The sequence below is a fragment of the Tauraco erythrolophus genome, chromosome Z, assembly GCF_009769465.1.
Source record: "Tauraco erythrolophus isolate bTauEry1 chromosome Z, bTauEry1.pri, whole genome shotgun sequence".
Lineage (NCBI taxonomy): Eukaryota > Metazoa > Chordata > Aves > Musophagiformes > Musophagidae > Tauraco > Tauraco erythrolophus.
The window spans coordinates 31,122,076-31,143,794 of record NC_141496.1 but is presented as its reverse complement, the minus strand read 5'-3'; the positions used below and the strand labels follow the sequence as shown (position 1 = coordinate 31,143,794).

At 38.1% G+C, this 21,719-nt stretch overlaps 1 protein-coding gene across 1 annotated transcript in view; it reads left to right on the top strand.

Moving 5' to 3' along the window:
• Positions 1–21,719, top strand: part of FCHO2 (FCH and mu domain containing endocytic adaptor 2) — a 111,693-nt gene that overhangs the window by 10,987 nt on the left and 78,987 nt on the right. The window contains exons 3-7 of the mRNA XM_086629987.1: positions 7,714–7,788; positions 9,193–9,334; positions 9,425–9,577; positions 15,077–15,181; positions 21,317–21,415. Coding sequence (XP_086486113.1) covers positions 7,714–7,788; positions 9,193–9,334; positions 9,425–9,577; positions 15,077–15,181; positions 21,317–21,415 — 574 coding nt within the window. The remainder of the gene's footprint in view (positions 1–7,713; positions 7,789–9,192; positions 9,335–9,424; positions 9,578–15,076; positions 15,182–21,316; positions 21,416–21,719) is intronic.

The following is a 21,719-nucleotide window of genomic DNA, read 5'->3' as shown; positions in this document are numbered from 1 at the left end:
CCAGTCATTTAAAGTAGCAAAAATTATCAGTCTTACAAAATTTCTGACCGTACATGTATTATTAGTGTATTAACAACTGCTAGTATGATATTAAAAAAATTATACTTTCAAATTAAGATGTTGAGAAACTAGGTTTGTTAGAGACAGGAGTGATACATAGAGACAAAAAAATAATATGCAGAAAAGAACACCAGTTCTCCTCTGTAGGATGGAAGGGACAGAACTGAAATCTGCAGATGTGACAACTTCCAAAACAGATGACCTAGTGCTGTTTTTAGTTCTTCTTTGTGAAAGAAGACTGCTGCTGCTATGTTGAACATAAGAATTTCCATTCTGAATAAAATTAATTATACTTCTGCTTCAGAATTTTGTCTTAATTCAGTTACTGACATCAGATGACACATGGAAAAAACTTGCAAGAGGCTGATTGAGGACCTGTTTCAGTGAAGGTTTCTTGCAGTAAAAGCTGTCAAAAAAAACAGCCTTTGTTTTCTGGATTTTTTCATCAAAATTTCAGTTTTGGCGTCAAGTAGATCTCAACAAAGATTTTTTTATTTTTTTTTAAGTTTCCACAAAATGTAACTGCCACAAATCTGACAGATACTCAGTTGTGCTGATGTTTCATAGTTTCAGAGTGAATTGGAGAAAATGACAAAAATCTTTCCACTAAGTAGAAATGAGTGAGATCCAGAGTCTGTGTGTGATGAGCAGACACCTGTTGGAAGGACTACACAAATCAAGGAATATTGCGTTTCAAGAATCTCTGATTCCAAAGAACACATTGTGAAGCCAGACACAGTTCCAGTGAACTCCTGCTTTGGATTGGGAAGGATATCACACTGTTCATGTTTAGAATGAAATGCTTCTGGCTTCACAAGCTTGTGCTTTTAATATTGACCATTATAAATATTTGCCTTTTGTTATCTTTGTGAATGCCTGGATCTTTCCTTTGAAACCTGCTTTAATTCTTGGAATCAGTCAGTTTTTATAGCAGTAATTCGTAGACCTGAGCTGTACCTCACCTGGACACATTTAATTTTATTAGTTTTACACTGTTGCATTTTGATTTACCTCCATATTTAGATCGGAAGCTCTCTCACTCACTCTGCTTCTTGTCTCCTTTATATTGTATTCTTTGGGTATGCCTCATTTTATTCATACTGGTCTGAAGGTGAAAGGTCTTATGCAAATGCATAAAAATAACTTCATGCTATATCTGGCTTGGATTCTTTGCTTTATTGTAGTGATATAAATAAAACTTGACAGTTCATTCTGCGGAAAATTCCTAGTAGAATGAATGTGGTGTTCTAGTTTTTTTCACTCTGTCAGATCCTTCAAATTAAGCTTTAAATGAGATGTGCCTTTGCAATCAATAAATAAAATATTTGGGTACTTCTCCACCTATTAACAAGTCTTTCTGATAATTAATTCTGGTGATTTGTCAAGAGGAAGACTTTTTTTCTTCTCAGTTAAACAAGTTTAAATAACATTTAAGAGTGACAATTAATGACGATGTAGGGAATATATGAGAATCCACATAGGTGTGTTATCCTTATTGAGAGATCAAGAAATGTATTTTCTGTTCTTGTGCATGGATCAGATGTGCCAAAGAGATATGCAGCCATCTTACAGCATTTTTGGTAAGATATGTGAAAAATTACACTTCTCATTAACACACCAAGATTCACTAGAATCCTAGTGCTACATTGTAATTTATTTTACAAAGCTTCAATATAGTTCCTTCAGAGCAATTTGCCCTATAATTGGAAAACATCTGTTACTGATGCAGACCAGCAACAGTAAGTTCAGTCCTTTCCAGTGACCTTCTCCCATGAGGCTATGAAACCTGATATCCTATCTGTTCCACTGTGTTTTCTTCAGCTCTGCTTTATTGATGCATCTCAGTATGCCAGGCTGCCATGAAAAAAAGCAGTTGAATGCCAAATAGGTACTTCTTTTCAAGTGAGGGGTACATCACTGGTCAGTCTCAGTCTAAGCTAGTGGTAGTTTGTGCCATGTAGTTTGTAGTTCCAAAGAAACAGGTGGACCTTAAATATTTTGTGTCCTCACTTCAGTAAAAATGTTTGCGAGTGTCGAGATCTAGACAGTGAAGCCCTTCACTACCAGTGCAAAGTTACTGTGGGATGTCAGTCGATTTACCAGGAAATAAATATGGTTCAGTGGCACACATTTATTCACATGGGTCAAATTCGTGATCTCGAAAGATATTGGATTGGACAGTACTTCAACAGTACTTTACAACAGTCTAATTGTCTTCACTATGTTCTGTTTTGCATTTTTGTTTATTGCAAAGAAATTAAGAGATGTTATGCACAATTGTCTGTTCCACTCCTTTCTCCACAGAGTGTAGTCTGAATATTGTTTTGCAGAACTGTTTTCTGCTAGAAATGTGTAAGCGGGTGAACAACATTTATTAGGAGCCTCCTAGATCTAGTGTTTTTATGCCCTGACTTTTATGTACCTATTTTTCTGAACTCTTCATAGAATCATGGAATGGTTTGGACTGGAAGGGACCTTAAAGATCATCTAGTTTCAACCCCCCTGCCATGGGCAGGGACACCTTCCACTACACCAGGTTGCTCAAAGTCTCATCCAGCCTGGCCTTGAACACTTCCAGGCATAGGGCATCCACAACTTCTCTGGGCAACCTGTTCAAGTGCCTCACCACCCTCAGAGTGAAGAATTTCTTCCTTATATCTAACTTTAAACTACCCTCTTTCCCTTTAAAGCAATTGCCCCTTGTCCTGTCACTAAACACCCTTGCAAAAAGTCCCTCTCCAGCTTCCCTGTAGGCCCCCTTCACGTCTCACAAGAGCAGAGTAGAGGGGCAGAATCACCTGCCTCGACCTGTTGGCTACACTTCTTTGGATGCAGCCCAGGATACAGTTGGCTTTCTGGGCTGCAGGTGCACATTGCCAGCTCCTGTTGAGCTTCTCATCAACCAACACCCTCAAGTCCTTCTCCTCTGGGATTGCTCTCCGCCCAGCCTGTGTTTGTGCTTGGGATTGCCCTGGCCCGTGTGCAGGACCTTGGACTTGGCCTTGTTGAACTTCACGAGATTCTCACAGGCCCACCTGTCAAGCCTGTCAAGGTCCCTCTGGATGACATCCCTTCCCTCCAGTGTGTTGAACACACCACACAGCTTGGTGTAGTCAGCAAACTGTTGATGTTGCCAACAAAGATGTTAAACAGCACTGGGCCCGATGCTGACCCCTGACGAACACTGGTCTCCACTTGGACATTGAGCTGTTGACCGAAACACTTTGAGTGTGACCATTGCAGTGGTTTAGCCCAGCTGGCAGCTAAGCTACCATGAAGCCTACTCACTACTCCTTCTCAGTGGGGTGCAGAGAAGAATTTAACAAAAGGCCCGAGGGTCGAGATAAGAACAGGGAGGGATCACCTGCCAACCATGGCCTCAGGCAAAACGGACTCAGTCTGGGGACAAATCAATTTAATTCATTAGCGGCTCATTCAGAGAGGATAACAAGGAACAAAGCCAGATCTCAAAACCACCTTCCCCCCATCTGTCCCTTCTTCCCGGCTCTACCTCCTCCCCCAGTGGCACAGGGGAACAGGGAATGGGGGATTGCAGGTCAGTTTGTGATACGTTTCTGCTGCTCCTTTCTTAAAGGAAGAGGACTCCTTACACTCTTTTCCCTGTCTCCAGAGGATCCCCTACTCACAGGACAGTCCACACACTTCTCCAACATGAATCCTTCCTGCAGGATGCAATCCTTACCTGTCAGATTGCTCCAGTGCAGTCTTATTCCCCACAGAGTCACAGCTTCCTAGGAAGCTGCCACCTGCTCTGGCAGGGGGTTCTCTATGGGCTTCAGATGCCTCTGCGCCTCATTGTCAGCCTCCAGCAGCTCTTGGAGACCATTCTCTATGACTTCCTTCAGGCACAGGCATCTTTCTGCTCCAGCGTGAAGTTCTCCAAGGGCTGTGGGTGGATCTCTACTCCACCATTAATCTCCATGGGTGGCAGGGTGGCCACCTGCCATCTCACCACCAGTTGCAAGGGAATCCCAACTCCAGCACACCTCCTCCCGTTCCATTTTCACTGACCTTGGTGTCTGCGTGGCCATTTCTCTCAGGGCTTAGTCCTCTCTCTGCTGCAGCTGTGCTGGGCCTGACAGACCTCGGTAGCAGCAGCCCAGCATGGACAGCCGCTGGCCCAGGAGGCACAGGGGCAGCACCCGCCTCCTCTCTCTTCAGTGTAAGTCTTGCCTCCGTTCAGGCTCCTTTGTCCCTGTCTTAATAGGGCATTCACAGAGGCGCTGATCATCTCAGCCCTGGCCTGAGGCGATGGGGAGGATCTTACCTGGCCAGAGGCTGTCCAACCAGTCTTGGAGCCTGGGAAGCTTTTCACAGCTACTTAGAGGGGCCATTTCTGCAGCCCCTCTCGTGCTGCTGAAACTCCATCATGTAAACCCAGTACATTAAGCTTTTCACAGATACTTACAAGGGCCATTTCTGCAGCCCTTCCCATAAACCCAGCACACCATCCAGCCAATTCCTTATCCACCGAGTGGTCCATCTATCACATCCAAGTCTCTCCAATTTAGAGACAAGGGTGTCAGGCAGGACAGTGTCAAATGCTTTGCACAAGTCCAGGTAAATGATATCAGTTTCTCTTCCCTTATCCACCAATGCTTCCCTATGAAGACTAGACTTACATAAATTTGAACTTTCTTCACATCTGTCCTTCCATTCCTTTTGAACATATTGATCGTTTTTTTTCAGAAGTGGAAACATAGAAGAGTAAAAACTGGTAACCTTTGGATAGGTATAGGAGGCAGATCTGAGTTGGCGATAACACTTTTAAGAAGTTAGAGGACTTAACCTTCTTGTGTACTGTTTGGCAGTAGTCAGCTGGTCAGTCAGGATTGCTGGAGTCTCCAAACTAGCTAGAGAATTTGCTTTTTTTATGGAGTTATTTAAAAGAGAGAGGGAAGATGGTTGGGCGTATTTCGATGTACAGAGTGCTTAGGCACAAAGGACACATGTCCGTATGAAGCCAATCTCTGTTGCTTGTGCTGTTCAGAATAGTGTTTTGGTTGTGTGCAGCCTAATTGAGGAAGAGTTTGTTCCCTTTTCTCCAGCCTTAGAAATAATAAAGAAAAATAAAAATTGTATAGGATGTGGGAAAATGTTTGGGGTTTTTTTCATTATAGTCAGCTTAAGGATTTTTTTAAAGATTTGTCTTTCAAATCTTCTCTAAGAACCTTCTCAAATTGCAAAGTTGTTTCCTCTAAAAAAACACAAAAATATTTGAAATGTGTTCATTTGTAATAATGCAATATTTCTGTACTGTATTTGCCATTCCAACTGGATATCCTTAGAAGGAACAGGGATTTCCGCCTTGGCTGTGTTCAGTTGTTCAGTATCAATTCAGTTTTCAAAAGTGTTGTTTCACATTTTCATTTTTGTTTTTGATTGTTTGTTAATGGTCAAGTACTAAAAGAACTGAGAGACGTTTGGATCTGTGGTTCAGAAACACTTCATCTGAAAGAGTGAATCTTGTGGCAGGCAAGCTGTTCAATGTTGATAAATCTCGGGTGGGGCAGGTTATCTACCTGTCTGTAGAAAGATCTTTATTCTGTTCTTGATAAAGTGTGTAGAAATTTTATTTTTAAATAAGTGAAAATATAAGAAACTTGGGCTGCCTCTGCAGGTTTTTTACGTTAAATATTGGGAAGATTTTGTAGGTAAACGGTCTTGTCTTTGGGTGTGTTTAGCACTTAAACCGTTTACATGTAAGAAACGACTGTGCTTGGCTAAGAACCGAATAGGTAAAGTGTTCACTTTTCCCTAGAAGTCTTTAAAATGTTTTTCTGTAACATTTGCCTGTGAGCATCATAAAAAGAATCTCCTTGAACAAAAGAAACTGAGAATGCCCATGTTCCCATTTAACTTTTAAATGTTTAACAGATCCCAAGCAAAGACAGATTTTCAAATGGATGAAAAGTAGTTTACTGAGGTGATCGTAGTGTGTTACCTGTACATCAGACTGCTCTGGGAAGTCAGTTGATAGGATATGCCCAAGTGGTCAGTAACAGCACATTGTGGTTGTTAGCATTTGTAACTGTTGTATGTTGATAATTTGTGGTAAATTGTAGAGCTCCAGTTCTGTGGAGATTGCTCAGGTAAGTATGCTGTAAATTGCTCCAAAGAAAAAAGATATGGACACATCAGTGTCTTTTTCTGACTGGTGTCTGTGCATATGTGCTTGTTGCTGTGCAGTGAGCAAGAATTCTAAACCCTGGAAACTTAAACTTTTTCATATCATCAAAAATACTTATATATGCGGAAGATGGATGAAGTTATTTGAGGTTTTTTTGTGGTGAATAACTTTGCAGTTGTTTGTAGGAGAGATGTAAAATATAATTGAATTACTGCATTTTACAGTTTAATCTCCTTCTCCAAAATCCAGTCCAGCTGACTGGATAGTTATTTTGGAAGTTTAGCAGGTTTAAATACATGCTTCTCTGTTTCAGGTGGCTACTGCTACCTTGTTTCAAAGTTTCATAAGAAAATTATTTTTGCTTGGAAAGTGTTGCTGTGAAGGAGAAATAAAAACCTCTGCCTCAGCGATAAATGCTTATAGTCATCATATAACTTAGCAGAAGGGTGAATTCTTCATCTTCCTTTTTTTCTCTTTTGCCCCTGAATAAAGGCATCACACAGCAGAAAAGAAATTGCTTCAAGCTTTTGCATTTTCAAGAAAAGGCAATTACAGTATTTATTCAAATCCAGGATGCCTCTAAATCTAAGTTGACACTATGTATTGAATATTGATTTAGGGTGGAAGATTAAAATAGTGTGTATCTTTAGTAATAGGGGGGTGAGGAAGATGGATGGGAGAAGGACCTGCAGGGAGCTATTGCTATGATATGCTCTGTGTGACTGCTATTCCATGGCAATTGCCTCAGCAGAGGCTCTAAGGAGGAAACCTATGCAGATCTTTGGATTTTGAATCTCCAAAAGACAAGGATAATTGTAGATTTGATTGCAGGGAAACATAATGAAATTTTATGTAGGGAAGAGATTATCCAAAATAAATCAGAATGTATTGAGACAGCCTTTAAAAATGAGTATAAACAGTAGAACGCAATACTTTTAATTGCATTTTATTTTACTGTTTTCCAAACTCAAATATCACTGTGCAAAGTACTTAAACAAAAAAATCCACCCAAAAACCCTCTACAAAAAGACTAGACCAGACCTTATTTTATCTGATGTCATTGCTCAGTAAGCATTCAGTTTGTTTATTTTAAGGTTTTTGTTACAAATATATTTGATTTTGTTGCTCTGTAAATCTTTGGTGTTTAGATAGTGCTAGGCGGGTGATTGTTATGTCACTTTGTTCTGACCCTTAGTAAAGAATGTTAAAGGCAGAGGGGAACAGCCGAGACTATAGGAAGAAAGGAATCACCTTTTTCAAGTCTTGAATCCCTAGATTTTACTTGTTTCTGTTTCCTGCAACATTCTTTCACAGGGTTCTTCGATTATTTTTTTAAATATATTTCTGTGATTTTTTTACGTAGTTTTTGAGGAGACATTAAAATGGAGTCATTTTCAACTAAAGTAAAAAGTCCTCTCTTTTACACCTTTAAAAATACATATTTTTCTGTCTTCAAGTCTCTTCAAAATTTCAGTAATGCTTTTGATGGCTTTCTTTGACAGGGCTACAATAGAGGAGGCATATTCAAGGTCAATGACAAAACTAGCCAAATCAGCAAGCAATTACACACAACTTGGGTAAGTAAGTGTACATGAGAGAGAAATAATTAACTGCATGCATGTTAAGAATCAAGTTTGATTCTGAATATTTTGTTGATGATGTTGAAGGTAACGTAACTTTGCCACCTTTAAAAATGATTGTTAGTTCTTCAGCAACCGTGCAAAATATCATGCACCTATGACAAAACCAAAAGACCGAACAGTTCCTTATTCACATTTAAAAAAAACCCAAAGCCTAATCATGGAGGAACTGTCTGTGCTTCTGTGTTTAAGATTGAATTTTTTTTCGGACATGATAAGGAGTGTGACTTTCTATTCTGTGCTCCCAAGACAATGGTAATTATTCTGAAGTAAGAACACATGGTCCACAAATGTGGCAGTGAATTTATTTATTTTTATTATTCTTCCTTTCTGGAGTGTTATCTCTGTCCTCAGAGATGTTAAGAATGAGACTTCTCATAGATTTATTCAGTAGTTTTATTAGAATTTTATACTTGGAGTATGTTTTTAAAAACTTGTAGGATTAATGGATGTTTTTTCATTAGAAAGGTTATGCCAACAACTCAGACTTCTCAGATGAGGCTAGATGTTTTTATTTGTAGTAATTGCAGCTAGAAATATAGGGAGCTTTCATCAGTGGATAATTTGATACCAGCTGTTGCTGCTCTTTAAAGGTTCCATATTTGCATGTTAGTTTGAACATTAGTGCTTTAAAGACTATGTATAGTATTGATTTTTCACCAGCATTAACCAGGAAGCTGAGGTAGAAGTGTATCTTTAGAATAGCTGGAGAAGTCCATTCAGTGTAGAAAGCTGAATCTGAAGAATGACCTGTCCTCCATCTTCCTATAGTTAACCTATAATTATAGGAAGATCCTATAATCTATCTTCCCCCATCTTGCTATAGAGTTAATCTCTCTTCATCAGTAAATCTCTTTTAGTGTCTGACCATCTTTGCCAATATTTTTTTTCTGCATCTTGTGGCTGTAATGGTGTAAGACAACTAGAAACTTAACTAACCAAGTAATTTCTGTTTCGTTTGCACTATTCAAGTATACACATAAAAATACTTCTACATGTTAAATTATTTTGAGCTGCTCTTGCATCATCTTTAGGAATATCGTTTGTCATTATTGTGTGCTGATAACAGAGATTAAGGAACTTTACTGTGTTTTACTCATTAGAGCAACTACAGGTAAAACATAAACATAGAAAAATTAGTAGATAGGATTCCAAGTACATTTGAAACGGATTTCATAAGAATTTTTAACAGTTCTTGGCATTTTTGTTTGTTTCCATTTCAGGAACAGAACTGAACTTCTGTAAGCTTGTCAGTTATACTTTAGCACTATTAAAAAAAAATCATAGGCAACTAAAAGGAAAAATCCAGATGAACATTACATATTATTTCCCTCAATCTAGGACATTTGCACCAGTTTGGGATGTTTTCAAAACCTCCACAGAAAAGCTAGCAAGCTGTCACTTGGATCTTGTGCGGAGATTACAAGAACTAATAAAAGAAGTTCACAAGTATGGAGATGAACAAATCAAAGCTTATAAAAAGGTTATTAGTTTATTTCTTATGCATGTCCAATGACTTGTTAGCATTAAAATTAAAATGGTTTGGTTTTGACAACTATGCTATATTCGGTAGACTAAAGAAGATGTTTCAGGAACATTGGAAGCAGTGCAAAATATTCAAAGTATCACTCAGGCCTTACAGAAATCAAAGGAAAACTACAATGCAAAGTGTGTCGAACAAGAACGTTTGAAAAAGGAAGGAGCAACACAGAGAGAAGTTGATAAGGTAGTTCTGTGATATTTTACTTTAATTCATTGTGTTGTCAATCAGTAACACATTCACTTTGTATTAGTAATTGAAATGCTCAGAAATGGCTAAAAGTAGTTAAAAGTAGTTGTGGTTATTTCATAATGTGCATGATATTTTGAAACCTAGTTATGTTTTGTTTACACTTACGTCCTTGTCTGTTCTAACTGCACTGCAGTTCTAATTCTTTATTTTGTGAATACATGCATCATAATTTTGTTTAGGTTTTTGGTGGGTTTTTTTTTACAGAAATTGCTTATATTTTTTTCAGCATCTATTATGTTTTTTTTGTAGATTTCCTTAGGTAAATATGCTAACACTCAATGCTCTTGTTACTGAATTAAGGAGTAGAAGGTAGTGTTGTTCCTTCAATGAGACACAGTAGCTAATTACAGTAGTATTTGAAGTCTGCTCCATTGAGAAGGAAAACAACTTAACATTCCTTTCAGGGCTAATTTAAAAGGTTCCAATTTCATGGACCAAAAGCCCAAGAGATAGTTTGTACCATCTGGATGTTATATTTAGTACAAGATCCTCCTTGGATCTTGGACGAGTTTGATCCATTTACAGAATCACAAAATGGCTGAGGGTGGAAGGGACCTCTGGAGATCATCCTGTCCGACCCTGTCCGACCCTGCTGCTCGAGTAAGGCCACCTAGAGCCAGTTGCCCAGCAACATGTCCAGACAACTTTTGTCTGCCTCCAGGAATGGAGACTCCACAACTTCTCTGGGCAGCCTGTTCCATTGCTCAGTCACCCTCACAGGAAAAAAGTATTTCCTGATGTTCAGAGGGAACCTCATGTGTTTCAGTTTGTGCTCATTGTCTCTGTTCCTGTCAGTGTGCACCACTGGAAAGAGCCTGGCTCTGTCTTCTATGTACCCTCCCTTCAAGTGTTTATATATATTGATAAGATCCTCCCTGAGCGTTCTGTTCCCCAGGCTGAACAGTCCCAGCTCTCTCAGCCTTTCCTTGTGGGAGAGATGCTCCAGACCCTTCATCATCTTTGTGGCCCTTTGTTGTACTCTCTCCAGAATGTCCATGTCTCTCTTGCACTGGACAGCCCAGAACTAGACACAATACTCCAGGTGGCCTCACCAGTGCTGAGTATAGGAGGGAAGAATCACTTCCCTTGACCTGCTGGCATCAGTATAACTTTCTGCTGTTTCCAGGAAACTAAGTGATGCAGGAAGGAGGTCATGTTTCCCTGTCTTTAACTAGTCTTCTCTTTTTACATCTTGATACCTCTGCATATTTACATTTCCATTACCTGATATGTGTAGGACTCTGTTCTTGTTAGAATGGTCTTAGTGCCTTTTGTACTGTCTTGATGGAGCAGATAGAGTTGATTATTGTCTGTTCACTGATGACAAAAGTGATCCTGTTGACTGATTATTTTATCCTGATGTTCTGATTATTTTATCTTATATATAAGTCTAGCATTTTCCTAGCTTCTGTGTCAAATGACAGTCAGTGTTGGATTCTAGACAGATGTTTACCTGCCAGTCTATTCAGAGTATACTTTTTCTGAATTCTTGTAGATCACAGAATCATAGAATGGTTTGGGTTGGAAGGGACCTCAAAGATCATCTAGTTCCAACCCCCTGCTGTGGGCAGGAACACCCTCCACTACACCAGGTTGCCCAAAGCCTCATCCAACCTGGCCTTGAACGCTTCTAGGGATGGGGCATCCACAGCTTCTCTGGGCAACGCGTTCCAGTGCCTCACCACCCTCTGAGTGAAAAATTTCTTCCTTATATCTAATCGAAACTAACCTCTTTCAGTTTAAATCCATTGCCCCTTGTCCTATCACTACATGCCCTTGTAAAAAGTCCCTTTCCAGCTTTCCTGTAGGCCGCCTTTAAGTACTGGAAGGCTACGATAAGATCACCCCGGAGCCTTCTCTTCTCCAGGCTGAACAGCCCCAACTCTCTCATCCTGTTTTCATAGCAGAGGTGCTCCAGCCCTCAGATCATCTTTGTGGCCCTCCTTTGGACTCACTCCAGCAGCTCCATGTCCTTCTTGTGTTGGGGACTTCAGAGCTGAATGAAGTATTCCAGGTGGGGTCTCACGAGAGCAGAGTAGAGGGGGAGAATCAACTCCCTCAACCTGCTGGCCACGCTTCTTTGGATGCGGTCCAGGATACAGTTGGCTTTCTGGGCTGCCAGCGCACATTGCCAGCTCATGTTGAGCTTCTCATCCACCAGCACTCCGAAGTCCTTCTCCTCAGGGCTGCTCTCAATCCATTCTCCGCCCAGCCTGTATTTGTGCTTGGGATTGCCCCGACCCATGTGCAGGACCTTGCACCTGACCTTGTTGAACTTGATGAGGTTCTCACAGGCCCACCTCTCCAGCCTGTCAAGTTCCCTCTGGATTGCATCCCTTCCCTCCAGTGTGTCCACCACACCACACCAGACAGCTTGGTGTAATCTGCAAACTTGCTGAGGGTGCACTCGATCCCACTGCCCATGTTGCCGACAAAGATGTTAAATAGCACTGGCCCCAGTACTGACCCCTGAGTAACACCATTCGTCACTGGCCTCCACTTGGACATTGAACAGTTGACCACAACTTTTTGAGTGCGACCATCCAACTAGTTCCTTATCCACCAAGTGGTCCATCCGTCAAATCCATGTCAAGATAGGGGCTATATTTCCCCTTTTCTAGTCAGTAGGAACTTCACCAGATTGCCATGACTTCTGAAATATGATGGATGTGGCTTAGTAGATTCATCCGCCAGTTTCCTCAGGACCCGCAGGTGCACCTCATCAGGTCGCATGGACTTGTGCACCTTCAGGTTCTTTAAATGGTCTCAAACCTGATCTTCTCCTACAATGGGCGGTTCTTCATTCTCCCAGTCCCTGCCTTTGCCTCCTGTGACTTGGGCTGTGCAGCTGGAGCTCTTGCCAGTGAAGACTGAGGCCAAGAAGTCATTGAGTACCTCAGCCTTCTCCATATCCTGGGTAGCTGGGTCTCCTGTTTCTTTCCGGAGAGGGCCTATGTTTTCCCTAGATCTTCTTTTATCACTGCCATATCTATAGAAGTTTTTCTTGTTGCCCTTGATGTCCCTGACCAGATTTAATTCTGTCAGGGCTTTAGCTTTCCTAAATAGATTGAAACTTTTCTGTGTGAAAAGTTGACCTGATGGAAGGCTTGTTTCTAAGATGTAACGTTATCCTAGTTCAGTTGGAAATAAAAAAAAAATGATCAATCTAATTGATGTTTACATGAGAGTGGAGAAAGAGGAAGCACTATAGGGTGAAGACCATTTTTTCCTGTTTTATGCACTTTCCCTAGATACTTCTGTTTGAACAATTAGGTCATTGTTGAATGCTCAGCAAGTACTTATTGTTTCCAGTTGGAGTAGGTAACCATGACTGTCACATCTCTTCAGTGATGTCTTTTCTCAGATTTACACTTGTAATTTCGGAAACATGGTGACAAAAATTGTATTCATTTATTTTTCCTTTGGCAGAGAATAGGTTTATTACTTTTAGCACGACATAAAAAATGTTTTCTATCAAAGTTGCAGAGTAACTGCTTTATCAGAAAGCAGAGGATCTACACTGATATGCTAAGAGCGTATCACAAGCCAAACATTTGGAGAAATACTTTACTGAAGAATCTCAGGAGATATCTGAGACCTTGCAATTTTCATTGCACTTGAAAGTTAGTGTTAAGTTGTGTAATAATTTCCTGTTGTTCTCTGACATGTGAACTTCTCTATTTATAGTGACTTGACAAAAAGCTCTTGACTGATCCTTATTCTTCACTTACTGTAAATCTGCTAAATAGAGTTCTAGCAATTGCTGCACCTGAGGATAGACACATCCTGTTTTCAGACGAGATTGCTAGCTAATTGTGCAATGTTCACGTGTTTTGTCATTTTCTCTGTCCTGCTGAGTAGTTGGTTTTTGTAGATGCACTTCAGCACATAACACTCGGATTTTGCTCATCACTAAACATGATAACAAGAGACAGAGAATGTTTTGGTTTTGTCAAAATCCTATGCATATGGGGTTCTATTGCATAATTCTTTACAAAAAAAAACCCTTATTTTTGAAGTCTTTTAACTTGTCATTTCCTTCCTTCCCTATGGTGAAGTTTGGAGTCGTCTTATTGCAAAGCAGTCTTAATTATTTTTAAAACCAAGTGTTCGTAGAGCACCTTGTACTTTCAGCATAGTAAATGGCATTTGGGAAACAAGATAGGACTGTTTTCTTCTTGGTAATTCCCCTGTGTGAATGTGCAAGAGTGAGAATCATGAAGTAAAATCCAGGACAAGTAACTGGTGGTTTTGATACAGCCTGTCATGCTCTCCTTTTAATGCCTGAAGGATCCATATTCTTCATACAGTGAGGTATTTTCAGGCTCTGTTAATGAAGGGTTTAGAAGACTACGTGACTAGTGAGAAATAGTTTCTGTTTTTACTGTGAGACAGGTGAAATTAATTTGAAAGAGGGAAGGAGAGCTATTCATAACCAGAACAAATAATAAATACACAGCTATCTACTGATGTCATTAACAATTCAGGAATACTTGTGAGTTACAACTGGTGGGAAATTTCAATGAGATAAAAGTAGGTATGTTGAACAAAGAAGCTAGAAAAAAAAGCTGATGTTCAAGACAATTTTTATTTTTATTGGCTTTTAACTCAGAAATAGCAAGAATATCAAAGGTTTGAAAAACTCCCATCTCATGTGTGTCATGCTGTGAACTTTGAAAGTAACTTTTTCTCTACCAGAAACAATCACTTAATTCAGTTTCATTCTCCATGTAATATTTGGATTCTCCTGTATTTCATTTTGTTTTTTTTTAAACTCCCAGAAATATAATTTTGGTTTATTAGCAACAAATCATGAAAAAAAAATCAATAAATTATAAAGCCAAGAAAGACTATTATGAACAACACTGAGCTGCATAAATCTGGCCATCAGTATGTTCTGCATTAACTTCACTTTCAAATATCTCTTAATCTTTAAATTTACATTGATCTAGCACCTGTACTTTGATTTTCTTCCTTCATTTCTAAGAGGATTGTGCCTTCTTCGTTTTTTTTTACCATTGACTCTTTCAGAATTGCACAAATAACTGTTTACTCTGTATTCCAACTGTACTTTCTTCCTGTTTTTCTGTTGCAGATGTAAAAACTGGAGCTAATTAGTTAACTTCAGAAATACAAATTTGATTTCAAAATAAATATATTAAAATTAGTCATTGCTGATAAGGTGAAGGGATTTAAATGAAATAATTGCTTTTTAACCTTTTTATGTGGTGTATATATAGCTTTAAATAGAAATCTCTGTTGGCTTAAATCTGAGTTATTTGATGGTGAAATTTTGTTACAACACTTCATTGTTTTGGTATGCCCCTGAACGTTTTTTATAGGTCATCCTAGGCTTTCTTTTAATAATGGCTTTAAAAACCTTGGATCAGATGTTATGTGTGACATTTGACACTTTTGTGTACTGATCTACAGGCAGCAGTTAAATCAAAGAAAGCTACAGATACCTATAAGCTATATGTGGAGAAATATGCTGCATTTAAAACTGATTTTGAACAGAAAATGACAGAAACTGCACAGGTAAGTGGTATTTTAAGTGAGTTACCTTTAAAATAGATGAATATGTACTATTTCATCTCTGAAGATATCTGAAATCAAAGCTTTTGACAGAATGATCTTTGAAAATTGATACGAACAATAGTGTCAGAAGTAGTATATCTGACAGGCAAACACTGACTTGTGTTTGCAAGTGCAAACACATCACAGTGCATGTTGTGATGGCACTGTCTTTGAATGACATGGTTGAACACTAGCACTCTGGAAAGACTTTTTGAAGAAATTTTTAGGAAGAAAACGAACTTCTCGAAGTGTTATATCTGCATTGTGATCATGTGGAAAATCCTTTGAATTGCTGGACACCTAGAACTCATTCACAGGAGTTTTCATACTGGGATCCGTCACAGTTGTTTTCATTATCATTCCAGCAAAACACTTTAGTTACAACTTGTTGAAGTGTCTTCCCGAGGTTTACCTGAGGTTGTGAAAAGCACTTACATCTGTTAAAAGTCTCTGGGGTTTTTTTGAAGACTTTTAATCTGTATTCCAGAGGATATCAAGTTCTCTCTATGACTGCATATGCTGCTTCTTACTACATTTTAAATTTTGTTTTTCAAGTCTGTTGATAGCAGGCTTTTTTCCACTGCCCCAGATTTCAAAAAGCAAACGTAATTATTTCTGCTTTTAGTAGTAATAGTCAGTTGAGGACTGATTGGCATATTTATTTGCATGTGTTTCTTGGTGCAGTAAACCTTTTACAAGGTAGTAATTTTCTTTTTGGTTGAAAATTCTTTGATGTTTTAATTAGTTTCAAAGGTTAATTTTTAGGCATAGATGGAATTATTAGGCAGATTCAGTCGTACTTGTATTTTTAACATGTAAGTGGGAAAATGTTGGAGTTTTCCTTAACTCTTTGGAAATTAAGACTTCACAGGATAGGGATTGTGTAGCCTGGCATGTAAAAGGCTGCTCTGTCCTAAACGGTAAACTGCTTTCCTACTTTGAGAACTTAATTAGAATTTGATCTAGTTCATCTCTGAATAGATACTCAACACAGCTGTTGGAGAAAGAATACCACATACCTCACGTACCAGAACTCTTCTTCCTTCCCACTCCCCAGTCCAGGCATCTGCAACGAAGTGCTCAGGCATGCTACTGCAAAATTCTGCTGTAACACGACTGTCACTTTTGGAGTTTTGACAAGCCTTCCTTGAAGAGTTTGCAGAATGCATCTTTTTGTGCAGTATCCTGACTCGCTTCTGGTTGAAGGAGCTGTACTCCTTGTGCTTTTCCTTTCAGTTTGAGTTAAATTAGGTTATATCATTATTTTTCTCTCCTTTTAAAAAAATTGTGACTTATAAATTCTTACTTTCCTTATTGATGAGCATTAATAGTGATGATTGCAATTACTCAGTGGTATAGAAAGGCTTTACTAAAAATAAAAGTTCAACAGGAAAATTCAGGGGTACCATGCTCCAGGCCATCAGGAGCTGTGTTTTCAGTATATGTTTTAAGTTAGTATTGCTGTCAAAAGTAGCAGTTGTCCTGTTTCCATGCTTCTTCCTTTGTCAAGTATTTATGCAAGGAACTACTTTGTAGAACTAATCCAGCTGAAACTAATATGTGAAGGAAGGTTGACTTTAACCCAGAAGAGGCTTGTGGTCTAGTTTAAGAGATCAGACAAGGATTCAGAGGCAATGTGGTACCAAGGGTGGAGAAATGCATCTTTAAGCTGGTTTAGTGTGTGACACTGGCCTGAACGCACCTGCATATGTGTCCACCTGATGTGTTTACATCTGTTGCCTTAGCATAGTGTGTCTTTCACTGTAACTTGAAATATTTGCCTATCAGTTATCCCTAGGCAATTTGACTGGGATTAGGGTTGGAATTGACATGTGTGATTGCAGTCACTGGACAATTTTGCTACTAGGCAACCTTTTTAAATTTAATTAATATGTATCAATATATGTAACAATTTTTGGAAACAAGTATAATACAATAGCAACAAGAGAATCATTGAAGTGTAACATTCCTCCTGGAGAGTTTCCAGAAATCAGAGTAGGTGAAATCAAACTGATACCTGAACACATACTGCTGCTACGCAAAATGGTAACTTTTTTATAGTGTTCTGGTTAATGGAACGATTGGTTTTGCTCAGTAAGCATTCCACTAGCTCCATCATTGTGTGGTTTGTATAAATTGTAGTGCAGCATGACTTTTACTGTAGACCACACCTTTTACTACAAAGAAATAAAGTAATACCAAAAGAAAATACTAAACTGTTCCATTTATTTGCCTCAAATCATATACAAGTGTGGCTTTTCTGGATCAAGAAGTTCCTGCCCTGTTTGTTATTTACCTTGCTCTGGAAGTTACTGAACTCCCACTGCAGCAGATCCTGTGAATGCTTCTGATTCACTGCAAAGCAAGTTCAGATTGCTTTAAATCTTTATTTAGTCTCACAAAAGCTGACTGCTGTCTGGTCCTTACCTTACAAGAAAGACACTGTGCTTATAGCAGGTGACTTATTGCTCTCTGAAACAATAAGAAAAAATTTAGCAAATACATCTTTAAAAAGCTGGCCTTGCTAAATTCCACTGTAACCTCGTCTCCACTGAGCAAGAAAGCTGTAAGTAATGAAAAGGAGCTCTTGTTCAGAACTGAGAGAAGATAAACATGAAGAGTATTTGAAATTGAGTTTATTGTCAGTGAATTAGTGAAGGAAAACGTAGGGGCTTTCGGCAAGCAAACTAGCTGGGCTTTTCCTTATGTACCAAAAAAAAATATATATTACCCATTTGAACAATCCACTGTAGCAAAAGGCTGAGAAAAGTAACTGCTTATTTTGTATCCAGAGACAGAATATGGAGGTGCTCTTCATCTAGCTTTCTCATGTTTTTAGATACTTTTTAAGTATTTAAACCAGGCTGAGATGTAGAGAAAGAAAAAAAAATCTTTTTACTATATCAGATGTTACAGCTGAGAAAACCTGACCATGCTTTTGGGCTGCTTTTTTTTTTTGATTTTGGGTTTTATTTTTTTGGAGAGGGAGCAGTTAGGGTCTTTCTGGTTTGGGTTTTTTCCCAATACAAAAATGGTGCAAAGTTACCTTTCACTACAAACCACGCTTGTCTGAATGTTCTTACTTCCTTAACTGCAACAACCCTTTTACTTAACATTTACATTTTCTCTTAACGTGATAATGGACACCTGGAAACTTTTCACATCTGTCCACATTGGAAATGAAAGTTGCAGTCCTGCCAGTATAAGTCATATCTGTGGAGTTGTTTTAAGTATAATGCTGTAGCTGCATCTACGATTTGGTTGTAGGAGGGCTACTTTAAAGATGATGCAATAGGGAAAAATAACACCACCTGTGAATATGTGGAAGCCCACTTCTGTATTAAACACACCTTAGATTATCTTAAATTAGAGTACATTTCATTTGAAATATACTAGTTCTGAAAACAAAATCAATGAGGAGTGTGATCGTTCTCAACAGTGTCAGTGCAAAATCAGTTGGCTTAGCTTAAATCTGTCTTAAACTGTTCACATACTATTTTTCTGAGGACAAAGGTCTTGAATTGCTGTTTTGTTATTCTAGATAATAATTTAGTAATGGCCTTACTCAGCTGTCCTCTTTTCTTAGGTAAACTCCACAGATCTTGTTACATAAATTTTACGTACTTCTTTGTCATTTACTATCTTAACTTACAGGTATCAAAGTGAAAGAGGGGAGATTTAGATTAGATATAAGGAAGAAATTTTTCACTCAGAGGTGGTGAGGCAGTGGAACAGGTTGCCCAGAGAAGTTGTAGATGCCCCATCCCTGGAGGTGTTCAAGGCCAGGTTGGATGAAGCTTTGGGCAACCTGGTGTAGTGGAGGGTTTCTCTGCCCATGGCAGGGGGGTTGGAACTAGATGATCTTTGAGGTCCCTTCCAACCCTAACCATTCTATGATTCTATGATACGTGATTTTTGTGAGGTTGAATTTTGAAACGTACAATCTTCCTAATCTTGAATTGCCAGTTATAGTTTTTGCTATGATAAACGTGGAAGGTTTTATGGTGATAAAAGGAGTAGACAAGTATAGTTCACTGTTTAGAAACCGGATTTGACAGAAATTTCTCACATTGAAAGAGTTTTCTGAGTAAAGCTAGAGTTGTATTATGTAATTGCTATGCAGTTGCTAAGAAACCATAATGTCTAATTTGCCAGATTTTCCACTTTGCTAAAAGTTTTTTTTTTAAATCATGTAGCATAGTCAAATATTGGAAAGGATTATATGGCTAAATGTGCTAAATTATTCTTTAAAAGTCTTCTGTCTTACCTAGAATTGAGTAGAGTTGAGTTTGAATGATTTTGCTGTTGAGCTGTCTGCATATAAATAAAGTTCAAAAATGAGAAGTAACTCATTTTTAAAAAAACATTGTAAAACTTGAAGGAAAACATACAGGTTTATAGAAAGGAATAATGCTTATTTACACTGTGTATACTGAATTGAACAGCTAAAGATCCTGTTGATTTTTCTTTTGTATTGTAGCTTAAAACACTAAGAAGTCACTAACATTACAGACTCATTTCAGTACATCTTTTTAAAGTGCACTGATCTTTCAAAAGCAGAAGTAAACGATTTGGTTAATGACTATATCTGCGATATGAATGATGTGACTGTATTGTGGTACCTAGCTTTGTTCTTTGATCAGAACCTCCTTGTGTTATGTATTGTACAAGTCCAAGATAGCTCTACTTCAAAGATTTTAAATGTTAAGTATAAAGCAATAAACAAGAAATAAGGAAACAACTTGGGGAGTTTCCACTGACATAAGAGACAAAAAATCTCTGAATGGCGAACTGTTTTGATATGCATTATAGAGAGGAGTTTAGAGGAGACTAGTATCTCTGTTTTGCAGAGTTTTATGGGGAGCTGAAACCAAACATGAAGGAAGCATCATTGGCATAATCTCAAAAGTTGACTTTGTGTTTACGTTCAAATTAGGTAGTTGAAACAAACACACATTGGAAGGACACTTTGTGTACATGTGCTGACACTCCGATAGTAACTGAGAGCAGATATTAGAAATGGACCATAGATAGTTTTGAAAGCAAAATAATACAGTTTATATAATAAGCCAAATCAGTAAAAGAAATAACGTCGTAGAGTAGGCTATAGAGGATGACCATATCCTCTGTAATTAAGAGGAAGGTTGCTGTAGAAAAATAATAATTTTAATCTGCTTGATCGGGGGCTGGAGAGGCATGTCAGTGTGGCAAAAGAAAGACTAAGGCTTTAGAAGTTGAGATATTTGACCTGTCTATATGGAGTGGAATCAGAATAGCAAGAGGTGTGAAGTGTGGAGAGATGATCTTCAGAGAACCCTGTACAAATTGGAGAGAGGATTAAGTGGTGCACCAAGGTTTGGACGCACTTGAAAGGGCAGTTACAGAAATAGGAAGAGAACTAGGAGAGGGCAGGAGTAAGAAAAGATTTCAAGACAATTATGGTTGACAATTATGGGGAGGATGAGGACAATTTTAGTTCTAATCTTTGGCTAGGAAGGGTTCGTTGAAAATATTGGCAATGATTTTAAAATGACTGTCAGCTGGAAGTCTGAGTAGAATGGAGCAGGCTGCAGAGATTATATACAGTGAGTTTAAAGATCAAACAAACCATATTTAAAGAAAAAAGGATATAAATTTAACTAGAAAAAGAGAAAGCATGCATATGTTGTGAGCAGGAGGAGAGGGTGCTAGGAAGGAAGTGCAAAAGAGATCCAAAAATAAGTCTTCTGACTTTAGATGAAAACACAAGACTCTTCATAATGGAAAAAAAAAATATATATATTTTTTAAGCACCCTCTAACCCTATTTTCTTTTGGTAGAAATAAGTCAGATTTTTTTTAAAATCAAGATGAACTTTAAAGAGTGCGTAAAAAAATTGGATAAGGTTCTAAAAGGATATGTTATATTTTGAAGTACATTATTTCATAACTCTGTGAATTGTGCACCTTCTTTTCTTAAACATTGTAATTAGCATGATCTAGATCTGAAAAAAATAATTGTGTTCTTTTCCATTTAGTGTATTTAATTATTAAAATTTAATGTTTAGTATTTCAAGAAATATTTTCGTTATGATTAATTGCTTGTATTGGTTTACAGAAATTTCAAGACATTGAAGAAACGCACCTTCTGCGTATGAAAGAGATTATAGAATCATTGTCAAATACCATAAAAGAAATTCATTTACAAATAGGAGAGGTAATTTTTATATTATCACTTTTTGTCTGGATTATGCTAAATATTTTTCTTAATTATTAGATGGAACATTTTTTACTGTGTTTGTGGTAATTACAATATCATGTATTTCAAATGATGGTAAATTCAACATAAGCTCAAATTTTTATGGCTTCCTGTTGCATTTTTAATTTCTGTATCTCAAATTTTACGTACTAAGTCTGAATAAATTTTGTTTTAATAGAAAGCAAAATGTTTTGATAATTTGAAGAATTTTTAATGGATTTCAAGTCTCTGTTTCCTAGATATTAAATTAGCACTCATTTCA